Consider the following 12,568-nt stretch of genomic DNA (forward strand, 5'->3'; position numbering starts at 1 on the left):
AAATTTATCTATCTAGACACAGACACACAGACTCACAGACAGACACACACACAGACACAGACAGAGACACAGACAGAGACACAGACACACACAGACACACACAGACACACACACACACACACACATACACACTGATCCAGCTAACTTGGCTGGATTCAGAAGAAACGTGAAAATGTATTGAAGTAGCATAAAAGGATTCCTTAGCTTTTAAAGGGAAAAACAGGCTGGAAATATTGAGGGAGGGCTTAGGGTTGTATTCTTTTTATTTTACAGAAAATTTAAGGAAATTGGTTTCTGGTGTTACCCTTAATAGTATTTCACAGGTACTACTATATTTATGTAAATAATTGATTGATCAATAAATAATTTCTCTCTTTAAAATCTCTTCTCTATTGAAACTCTACCTTAATCTTCCTGGATCATAGAATTGATTTTGGATTGTGGAAGTTTATACAAGCAAAATGCAAACTCTGGCCAACCCTGTTAAGGTAGAAGGGTTTCTATAAGTTTGAAATGAACTAGGTTTTCTGTACAACTACATTTACAGAGGTTTGTCTCCAGGAAGATGTCCACCAGGGGATGGATTTTTTGGTTTTTTTTCCTAACTACAACAATTCACAAAGATCATGTACAAAATCATAAAGAGGCTGTAATTTGCATTGCTGGAGGGAGTATTCATATGGATGAAATCATGTAGCTTTTGAGGTATGGAAGTTCTTTATCTGCTTTGCCATTTAACTTTCTAAAGATATGAATTAGGAAATGACAATATGGGAATACAAAAAGTGAACAAGACTGACTCAAGATTTGATTTGTATCCTTTTTGGTTAATGTTTGGTTATATTTAAATAGAAAATCCCTGGAAACAACTGAAACTAAGTGCTGACTGGGTATTTGACATTCGCATGTCTAATTTCTTTGGAATTTTGCACCATTATGGTATTAACAGATTTAGGTAACCTGTTACCTTGTAAATAAATATGTTACACATAGCTTATATGAAACAACTTTATGAAAAAGCCCATTATAATAATATCAAATTTCAGGGATCTATAATGTCAAAAGCAAACCACTATATTCCTCTTACTTAAAAAGGATTTTTTTGTAAATTAAAACCACAAGTATGGAGATAGTAGTTATGCTTAAAATAATTGTCTAGATTAAAGAATTTCCTGGTTCTTTGTTTAGTTAGAAATATAAGCCTGTTTTTTTGGCATTAATCTCTTTCTTTATAGTATAACACCACAGGTACTCCTGTGCTAAAGAAATATCCTAAAACCACCACAAGAGGGCAGGGATATACATTTTCTGGCTTCAGAAAACAAAAATTAAGTATTCTATCCAGATTTAGGTAATTACGCTATATTTTTGCAAGGCAGTTACAAATATATGAAGCCGGCATGTAACTTGAACAGATGGAAATATGACAATTCTATGATCAGATTTTAACCATGTAAAATTTTATTTTCACTTGTCCTAAACAAGTTTGTCTTAATTATTAGAAACTTTTTAGAACTACAAACCATAAATTTATTCTCTATCTCAAATGAACTTTATATTTTGCTTGGAGAAAAACATAAAAAAATGTTTTCTATTTTATTTAATGCTGCCCTGAGAGAAATACCAATGTATTTTGCTAATATAAATGGAAGACTTAAGCCACCAATAAAAATTTACCTTTCTTATTAAGGGATATAGAAGATTGCAATTAAACTATATACCGTAAAAAGGTGTTGATCTGCTACTTGTTGTCAGTTTTGATGAAGGCTATTGTATAATGACACACTTTAGGTTGGTGGACTCTAATACCCTAATACATTTTTTAAAAGCAGCTTTATCTCTTAAAAGACTATGATACAAAAATAATATTGCTTACCCCAATTGACTGAGGGCAGATGGTGGCATGTTATGTAGGTGTTGCTGTTGCCAGCCAGTTACTGAACCAAGATGAAGAGCACTGGCTGTATTAAACCCAGATAGAGATGATAAATCTGCACTACTCAGTGAGTACTCTAGATTGGGAAAAAAGATAATCATGGAGAAATAATTAATTTTTAAGAAATGATTAAGTAGTGACCAGAATCAACATTTTTACTTCCTAACATTTTCATAACTGCAATTATTTTATTTCAGAAAGACAAGGGAGTAATTTTTTAATTAAAAATGAAAATACTAAATGTTGGGGGAAGAGTAACACTCTAGATAAAACCATCTAAATATTAAAAGTATAAATTTCTAGGATGCATCATCATTACAGTGCTGGACTATATTATATACATTATTCAGACTACTAGATTTCATCAACTAGAAGGGTTTCCTAAATAACATTGTAAGAGACACAGCTCATAAGGAGTATTCTTTCTATGTAAAACAATGAAGTGATCTCTTGGATTCAGTGACATTTCTCATCTATCAAGTTGGGGTAATAAGACTTTCAACCACTTAAGAAAGAAAAGACCTTTAAGTTCAACTGGTCTTAACAGAAATATAGGTGACATTTCAGTATTATGCATATACACAAGGGATCACCATAGATGTTCTTGACTAACTAAGAAGACAGAATTTTTTTGTCTTGCTTTCTTGTTATTAAATGTACTATTTACACTTTATGAAGATACTCACCAGTACCATATGTTGTTGAAATGGCTGATGGATACCCTCCCATTCCTTGCCCTGGTAAAGTAGGAGTTGCTACGGAAACCACTGGGGTGGCCAATGACTGAGCAGACTGGGAGTTATTTATCCTTTGATTCTATTAAAGTAAATAAAAAGGACATTATTGATTGATTTCAAATAAATTAAACATATTAGATTTCAGTATTAGTTTTCACATAAAAACATATCTTGGTACAAATTTCATGAAATTAATCATTTAACATGTGCCTCTATGAACTCTGCCAACCCTATCATTTACAATCCTTCAAGAGACCAGCTGTTGCCATAGTAACCCATTACATCAGTATCTCCTAGGCAACTGAACTAGTAACAAGCAGGATAGCTTTATTGTGGGTAAAAACAGACCATGTGGAAAACTGATGAAATATGTATACTGTACTTCCATTGTTTCAATCCTCATTCAAATGCAAAAATTTTTTTCATTAAAGTCAACAATAATGGTTTTTATGTGAAATTCTATAAGCTGTACCATAGTAATGCTGTATATCAAACTTTGACCAGAAGATGGTGCTCTGACCACTTCATTCTTTCAAACCCTGGTTAAAACAAACTTCTCTCAAACTAGGAAGCAAAGCAGTTAACATTTATCTTTAACTCCTTTACTGCAAGAAGGTTTAAGGTCCACTTAAACCTAATGCCTACAAGAAACCTAATTACTAGAAAAAAGTACATCATAATAAGGATATAAAATACCTAACCAGAGAGTTTTAAGTCCTTTTCGTATGCTACAAAGCAGACACACTGTTTAAAACTTGGCACTACACACAGAGAGGTTAAGCTGGAAAATATAATGACCCAATGTTCTTTTCACCTCTGATGCATACTGGAAATTATAAATATTTAAAAATTTAGCAATATCGACCCTTTGTGGTAATCTTTAACGTTTCTCAATTTCACCACAGGCACCAACTCCATCTAAAAATAACAATCAGTTTCTTTGCATGATTAAATTTAAGGGAGCGCTACCACCACTTACCAAAAGCAGATCGACATCCTCAGACTGAGAGCGTAGGAAAGGAGTATTAATAATTAGTGCGAGTAAATATTTATCATTGGGCAAATTCCTTTCAACATAATGAAAAGCATCTTCTGATAGGCACAACAGTTTAAACAGTTTTTGAACCCAGTCTATAAAAATAACTCCTTACAAAGGCATTCTTTGTTTCCTCTAATGAGATGTTTGTCTCAAATGTGAAGACAATCCACCCTGTTTTTAGCACAGGTCATTGTTTCAGCATTCGTTATTTTACCACCAGAGAAAAGATGACACTAGGAAGCCTCACTGGTGGCTGAGGCTGGAGAGTGGCACCTGCTTGCCAGAGCTCTGGCCATTCATAGATAGAATCCCCAGGAAAGTATATCAGCTTTAAGAGCCCTAGAATAAATCATTGATAGAGACAGCTTGTCACTGCTTCAGTCTGCTGGAGTGTAGCCCTGTAGGAGACCATATTTATTAATTCCAGTCTTTTCAAAAGGGGTCACTCCATTTTATGTGATTGGGGGGATGATTTTCAAAATTAATCTGTACTGTGTCATAATATATTAATCAGCTCATAGTACAATTTTTGCCTTGCTATATTACCGAACAGGAGAAAGAAACGTGTTTACAGCATGAACTAAATTTGTCTACATAATCCTTTAAAAAAAACAGGTGTTCCTAATGTTCTCCCTCTAATGATAAGCTAATTTGCAGAACACTGATATGAGGCCTTTTAATGTCAAATCCAGTCCCACTATAGTAAACTGAAGGCAGTCAGGTACAAGAAAAAAAACCAGAAAAGTACCTAGGCCCAGGGATTCTTTATGTATTATTTTATTCCTTCTCAGAAATGACTATTACCCCTTTATCATTGTAAAACATGACCCCTATTCTTAGAGTGAATGGGATTTAAAGCCAGTTTGTTTTTGGCTATTATATTACTAGCATGGAAGCTTAAATTGAGTTTAAGCAGAGATGCATAAGACACACTAACCATCGTTACTGAAATGAATCTAAGAAAGGAATCTAATAGGAAAAATCTTTTAAGAATTATAGAAAATACTTTGTATTTTCAACACCTTGAAAATGGCTATAAATGAATATAGTTAAAAGACTATTAACACCTTAATATTCTGCAAATTTTATTCTCTCACTGACTGAATATATCACATAAAATAATGATGTAGAATGAATGATTCTTTCTAAATAGAAACCAGAGACACCACAATGAGGATATTGTCCATGTGCCCTGACACCAGCATTATCAATGGGCCTTTCCTGAATACTCTAGGTTTTTTTTTTCTATTTCAAAAGGGAAAAAAAGAACACTAGATAACAGAAGCTGTAGCTGGACACCAAGTGTCCTAGCAGGGCCATTGTTTTGTTTTTATGGTTGAATTTGAGGAATTGTTAAAAACGATCAAATATATTTTAAGAATTCACCATAGGAAGCAAAATATTAAGAAGGCAACAGAAAAAGCATTAAAATGTAGTCTAGTATTACCACTGATGGCATTGCATTCTTGCTGCCTGGTGGAATAAGGACTCGGAGATCTGGTTTACGGTTGTTCATTCCCAGATTCATCGGTGGTGGAGACTTTGCTTGCATATTCTTATTCAAGTTTCCAGGTGAGACCAGCAAACCTGGTGAGTTTCGGGGGTTACCATACCCATTCCCTGTTTAAAAAAAAGTTGTTTTTTTTTTAAAGAAACCCATGCTCAAACATATTTCCAGATATCATAATGTATCTCTCTTAAAAAGAAAAAAACAATTTAACACAATCTTAAAGGTGTAAAATACAAGAGTAGAAAAGCATGGAATTACTGAATTTACTGTATTTAAAAATTTTTAAAAAGGAATTCATATAATATTTGAATAGTTTCAAAGCAGAATTTTACTAGCAGTGGTTTTACTAAGCAGATTGTTAAGATGAACTTGTGTCCTTAAAACTTTTTTTTTTCCTATTTAGAAAAGTCAGGAAGAAAGTCAGACAGTCTTATGGTCTAAGAAAAGCATACAATTGTGCTGTGCTTTAATCGACTGGCACAACACAGGGGTCTGACTTTCCTTCCTGACTCACTCCCTTTTACTTCACTGTTTTTTTTTCTTTCTTAAATGAAGCAAGGGTATAAGAGCAATACTGTAATTTCTGGGATGTGCAGGAGGAGGAGAAGCTTCAGGAAGACTCTTAAATCTTTTTGTCATTTAGTTCCCCTTTTATTTGAGCAAATTCTCCCTACAGTTGTTCTTCAGTCCCTCTTGCCCTTTTCGGTATGTTCTAATAATAACTCTGATGGGTTGGTTCTTTTGACTGGGCTCCCATAGAACTTCAGAGGGCAGCACTTCTGCCCAGTAGCTGCAAGGAGCTGAGGCTGCCATAAAATGCTGATTCATCACAGTAAGGGAGCAGCCACCTCACAAGGCAGTAGGGGAGTTCTGAAATCTCAGATGTTTAGCCTGAGTCGAATGGGGGGGGGGGATGGATGTTTGAAGGTTTCTGCTACCCCGTTTTTCAAAATACATGAAGAAAAATTGCACCTTGACTTCCTACTCAGTGACATGTAGGGCTACAGAGAATACCATCTGGGATGTAATCTAAGCCAGGATGAGAGCGAATTCTGAAACCAGTTTCTGGGTCTCTACCGTGATTAATGCAGGAATAGAAGAAACCATGCTATTATATAATCTCAGGGTTAGGAGGAATCTCACAAGGCCACTACGTACAGTAAGTATGTGAGCAGAGATCCTTACTACAACGTCATTGAAAGTGATCACCCAGCTTCCAGTTAGGGGGAACTCATCAGCAAACTGAGACGGAACACACTACTTTTAGATAGCTTTTTTTTCTTCTTCTTCTTCCAATTTCCTAACACAGAATTGGAATTTAACTTTAGTGACTCCCTATTACCTCCAGGATCAAGTTTGGCTTTGAAAATCCTTCACAACTTAGTCATTTCCTACCTTTCCAGTTTTCTTACATTTTAATACCCCTCCACACACTGACCAGACACTTCATCTCTAAACTCCAGGCATTTTCATTGACTGAATTCTGGGACCTGGAGCATTCTCCCTCCTCATGTCCATCTCCTGACTTCCCTTTCTTCCTTTATGTATCACCTCCAATCCCACCTTCTGCAAGAGACCAATCCCAGTTCCTCTTGGTGCTAGTGCCAATTTGCCCTGTATATATCTTGTGTGGAACTATTTTCATGTTTGAAGAATTTTTAGAATATAATCTCCTTGAGTTTCTTTTCTTTTTCCTTTCTTTGTATCCAAAGAATTTAGCAGAGTTCTGGAACGTAATAAATCTTAATAAATAAATAAATGCTTGTTGATTTGAGTTGACTTTTTACCAATTCTTCCTAGTTCTGCTATGTGAGGTATAAGTAGGACAAGTCTAATCCGTCTTCCATATGATAATGGTTAAAATACTTCATGGTAACTAGCACATTCTCTTTCCCTCCTACTCTACCCCAAACTATCATTCAGGATAAACATAGGTATTTCCTTCAAACAATCCTTATGTGGCTCAGGGTCTAGTCCCCTCTCTATCCTGGCTGTCCTCTTCTGAAAGCAACATGGTTTGTTAACATTCTTAAATAGTGGCACTCAGAACTGAACTCTATATTCCAGATGTGGACTAACTATGACAGAGTGCAGCAGGACTATCACCTCTCTTGTTGTGGAAAATATGCTTCTTTTAATGTAGCATAAGCTGGCATGAGTTTGACTGTAATGTTATGATGCTGCTTTGTGCTAGCTTTCCCTTCCAGCTTCTTGTCACATGCAAATCTGATAAGTATTCCATTAATGCCTCCATGCACATCACTGAGAAAAACAGAAGAGGGCAGAGTTAAGGCTGGAACATGGTATCCTACCACTAGAGACCTCTCCCCAATTTGACAGTGATCTATCAGTCACCAATTACTGGGCCTGGTTACTTACATGGTTGTGAATTCAGCTAATTGTACTATGTTCTCATCCACGTCTCCCTATCTTGTTCAAAAGGATACTGCAAGGTATCCTTAAGAAAATGAAATTTGTCAAGTGTTTTTCTGAAATCTTGGTACACTATGTCTGTGGCATTCTCCTAATGTATCAATTTAGTAACAGTGTCAAAAAAGGAAATGAGGTTAGTCAGATATGACTTCTTGATGAATCCATGTTAGCTCATTGCTTTTGTAGATTTACAACTACATTCAGTTATCATTAACTAAAACTCTAATAAATCAATAAGAAAACTAGAAGGCTCTTCTATGGGAGCCCTGAAGGAGGCATTTCCACCATCATCATCGTTGTTGTTGTTGTGTTTGTCCTTTGTTTTCGAAGAGGACCCTGGCATCAGGGAAATGACATGACTTGCAGTTGACTTTGATTTGGGTGAGGGAGGGCTGTGCAAGGTCACCAGCCTCACTTTCTCCTCCGGAGCCATCTGGGTCCAATGGCCTGATATTCACCAGGATCACTGGGGATGACTCAGGATGCAATGGGGAGACCCTGGCCCTTGTAGACTCAAGCGTTTTCATGTACTCACTTAGAGTGAGGTAATGCCCATTAAGTGAATAGGCCTCTTTAAGAAGTGAGTCAAGGGATGGGCCCTTTAATTAGAAAAAAAAGAAAAAAAATCAAGCTGGGAGAGGAAGATCCTCAGTAAGAAACATTTATTGAATGCCTTCTATGTGCATGGAGCTATGTGAAATCTGAGAAGTTAGGAAGACATGATCTCTGCTCTCCAGGAGTTCAAGGCACTAAAAGAAAAAGAATAGCATAAAATAGACTACAAGCGATTTGGATATTATACAAATTCACAGGAAGGAAAGATCACTATGAACTGAAATAATATTAAAAAAATTCATAGAGGAGATAGGACTTGAAATTTATACTTGAAGGATAAGGAGGAGAGGAAGAAGATACTATTAGAGATAGGAGAAAGAGATAAGCAATGACATGTTATCAGTAATGTTCATAGACTCTTCACATTAGGGATTGGCCTAAGTGCAATGGTTTGTTTGTTGGAGGAGAAATAATGTGGGAGAGGCATAATCATAAAATTTTAGGTTGAAAGATGGAAGGGAGCTTAGGGATTTCTGGGTTCCACTTCTTATTTGACATGTGATAAACTGAGACTCAGGGAAAGACCCAGATTGACTTGCCCTAGAATTCAGGGCCTAGACCATACCTTGCCTTTTCCATTGTATTATGCTATATTTGTGACCAGACCGTAAAAGATCTGGAAAGGTTATGGGATGGTGACATTGCTATCGGTGCTAAATTCTATGATGTTTTAAGTGTCAGATATCTGGACTTAATTATTTTTTAAAATAAAATTTTATTGTTTTCAATTTGTTTCTCTCCCTCCCACCTGCCTCATTCCCCCACTCCCTTCTCCCCTCAAAAAATAAAAATAAAAAAATTCCTGTAACAAATATGCATAGTCAAACAAAAAAAATTCTGGATTTAATTTTGTAGCCAACAGAAACTACTAAAGGTACGTGAGAAGCAGTAATAGGTAAAGCACAGCTTTAGTATGATTACTCTGACAGTAGTGTATAAGACAGATTGGAAGGGAAAGAAAATAGAACTGAGGATGATCAATTAGGAGAACATCGCTACAGACACAGTACAATGTCATGTGGTCTTGGACCCTGTAGCAGTGAGAAAGACAAAGAAGGGTATGTTTCTGGATGTCTTTTGAACTGGAAAATATTTGAAAAGACTACGGAAAGCATGTTTGTTCTTTACATACTATTCGTTTACCTGCTTTATTTTATGCATGACTAAATTGGCTGCATACCCACAAAGAACAAGTCTACCACAAGATTAAATTGATCGGTTATATTATACATGAAATTCCTTGAGTTCATGGGGGGAAAAATCCTGTGAACAGCCCCTAAACATAAGCAACTCCCTCATAATAAAGGTCTTTAAATCTAGCCAAGAAAGAACAAAAACATTCATCATTTTTCTTTTCTTTACAAAATTCACATGGATGATTTTCTATGGAGAAAAACTACCTATATCTGTTATTAATACTATCTCACTGATGTCAATATAAAACAAAGTATGTGTTCATCTACAAATGTGGGGATGCAAAGTCATCCTTTAATAAAGTCTAGAAGAATTTTGCCTTTAAAGTTTCGTACTGACTAGTTATTGTGCATCTATTAGTTAAATTTTCACTAATTGGATTTATTAAGGAGGATGTAAAATGAAATCTATGAAAAATTTTGCATTGTACATTCTTGTCAATTAAAATTCATACTGATACACTGAACATGTGTCACTCAGCTATTAAACCTCATGTGAGATTTGGTTTAAGTAAACAATCAAATGGAAAATTAGCTGGGTAATTTCAAAAGAAAGGGAAAAAAGTCAGTTAAGTAGTGCAGTGAAGCTTGAATAGATCAGAAGAAATGGAAGTCTAGGCTTGTTCTATGCTGATACTGCTTTGGTTTGCATACAGGAGCTATTTTGCTAAAAGGAAGTAAAACCGCCTTGTGAAATGTGTTGTCCTACGATATGACAAGTACTGGCCCAATGTGAGAAAATGGAAATGCTTCACAGTGCCTGTGCCGTAAGTTGTCATCCTCCCTCCCCTTATACAGTAAACTTCTTGAGAAATTCCAGCAAAACTCACATTTTCTTTGCCCAATTAAAAAAAAAGATTATTTGAAAAATAAACTTATATTTTAGTTCTCTCTGGATAACATATAAAACTAAGTGGTATGTTGTCTCTCATTATTTAGAAACCACGCCATTCTAAAACATTGGTCACCTATCCTGATGCATTTACATGCTGATGTAAAATATTTGGAACAATGGTGATGCTTTTCTGATTGATATTTTTAGAGCATGGTGTTATTTTTAAGAACTACTACAATCTGCTTTTTACTAGTTGATTCCTGCTGTTTTTGGCATCTCATGCCAGCTAGCATTTTGGAGCCATATAATAACCATTTCTGTTTCCAGCCACCAAATTGTTATTCTTTTGGCATAATATAGATTCAGGAATGCAAGGCTGTGGATCCTAAACCAGTGATATAGAAACCTATCATTTGAAAATCAATGATGAATACATGCATGTGGTTTATAGCTAAGGAGAGCCTGCATTTAAGCCAACTCAAAAACCACGTTCTCCTCCTTCCTCAGAAAGCTGTGGCCAGCTTTGAAGCAGTTGTCCCACCTTAAGGTAAATTTACCAAAGAAAACGGGCCCATTGACATTCCAAGACCCCAAACCCAGCAAATCATCATACACAAATGGGTGTCCACGTGTGCGCCTGTGAGAGAGCATGGGAACACACACACACACACACACTTACAGACACACACACATACATAAAGCAAAAAGCAAAAAAGCTACCCTCAAAAACCTTCTAATATACAGATTAAACCTTAACTTTACCCTATACTTTAAAATTACCCTCCGCCTAGACCATTATCAATTTAGATGTGACTGCATTCAGAATGTCACATTCTACTAACCACTTGAAAGGACAAAAATTATATAGCATGAATGAATGGATTTCCTGATTATAGATTATAAGAAAATGAAGAACAGCTGAATTTTAGAACTAGTTCATTTTAGAATTTTTTTGATTAAAAATTATTCCTCCAAATAAAATAATTTGGGGAGTGCCAATATAATTTATTCAGAAAAATAATAAAAAGAAGCTTAGGTGTTCAAGTTTCTAAAATAGTCATAATAAAATTTGTGCAGATTTATGGAACTTGAAATGCACATCTCAGGAGAAAAATATTTTTTTTCTACAAAGTTAACTTGCAAATACTTGTTTCTTTTTTTTCCCTTTTTTTTAAAAAAAGTTGCTTCCTATTTTAAGAAGCTGTAAATTCAAAGAACATATTCCTGGCTAAGGTTATGAGGGGCATATTTGCTCCTTGTCTCACAGAGCTCAATTGAGCAGGGTACTTCTTTCCAGCTCAAAGTTCCGAAATTGAAATTTAGACTTACTTGAAATGCCTGGCATTATTATTAGTTTTTTTTTCATTTGCTTTTTGAATGTTACTCAGCCCTTGGTTACAAATACAAGGACATAAAACCACCCAACAAAAAATATTTCTATCCATACTTGAGGCCAATCAGAAGAGAGGCCAATAGGGCCATTTGCCCTGGGCTTCACTCTGGAAGGAGGCTTCCAATTCAGTAGCTAAACAACAACCTTTCAAGTATAGAAAAAGAGTGCAATTGCAATGCATGAAAGCTAAGCATTTCCCCCATAATCAATATCCTTACTTAGAAAAAAGGCTAGAAAATAATTTCTTAAATAATAATTGCAAATTCTCATTTTTTGGATGCCTGACTTTGTTTTCATGTATTTTCATCAAAAACTAAATAGGGCCTCAAAAATTGGAAGTTACCTGGGCCTTACTGGATTTTGGAGAGTCCCTGTCAGTGTTGTGAATGCTCTTCTAATTTTCCAGGATAGAAGAGCTTTGGTGTCAGCTCTTACTTTATTCTTGGCATCATTCTCCATAACCAATCACCACCAAGTTCAATTATTTTTCATGCAAAATATCTCCTGGATTCACCTTTTTTTGTCTCTGTCTAGTCAATCTGCTGCCCTTGTTCTTATCTCCTAATGCCTAGATTTTCATCTCAGCCTTCAGTTTAATTCAATAACCATTTAATAAAAACTCTGAGTATGGATGGCCTGTCTGCCTCCAGCTTCCTCCTTTCCCATTATGCATACCTACCTCACCAGACAAATCAGACAAATACTGCCGAGCCAAGCTTTTACTACGATAAGCTCGTGCTCAAGAATTTACAGTGGTTCCTCTACCACATGAAATCTGAACATTTACGACTGAGTACCAGTGAAAATTGAACACCATGGCCTGGCTCCCAAGGCCAAGGGTAATCTGCCCCTATCCTACCTGTCTTGCTGCAGTCCC

The 12,568-nt window shown here is 35.7% G+C and overlaps 1 protein-coding gene across 8 annotated transcripts in view; it reads right to left on the minus strand.

The window, feature by feature from the left end:
* MEF2C (myocyte enhancer factor 2C) overlaps nucleotides 1–12,568 on the minus strand; it is a 193,639-nt gene that overhangs the window by 10,160 nt on the left and 170,911 nt on the right. For 5 of the 8 annotated variants that reach the window (XM_036766001.1, XM_036765992.1, XM_036766015.1 and 2 more), the window contains 3 exons: nucleotides 5,160–5,332; nucleotides 2,623–2,752; nucleotides 1,877–2,012 (listed from right to left, as the gene is read on the minus strand). In XM_036766001.1, the coding sequence (XP_036621896.1) occupies nucleotides 1,877–2,012; nucleotides 2,623–2,752; nucleotides 5,160–5,332 (439 nt within the window). Of the gene's footprint in view, nucleotides 1–1,876; nucleotides 2,013–2,622; nucleotides 2,753–3,652; nucleotides 3,677–5,159; nucleotides 5,333–12,568 lie in introns of all 8 variants that reach the window. The other 3 variants (XM_036766007.1, XM_036765979.1, XM_036765985.1) reach the window with 1 other exon arrangement.

Source organism: Trichosurus vulpecula, chromosome 1 (genome assembly GCF_011100635.1).
Source record: "Trichosurus vulpecula isolate mTriVul1 chromosome 1, mTriVul1.pri, whole genome shotgun sequence".
NCBI classification, from domain to species: domain Eukaryota; kingdom Metazoa; phylum Chordata; class Mammalia; order Diprotodontia; family Phalangeridae; genus Trichosurus; species Trichosurus vulpecula.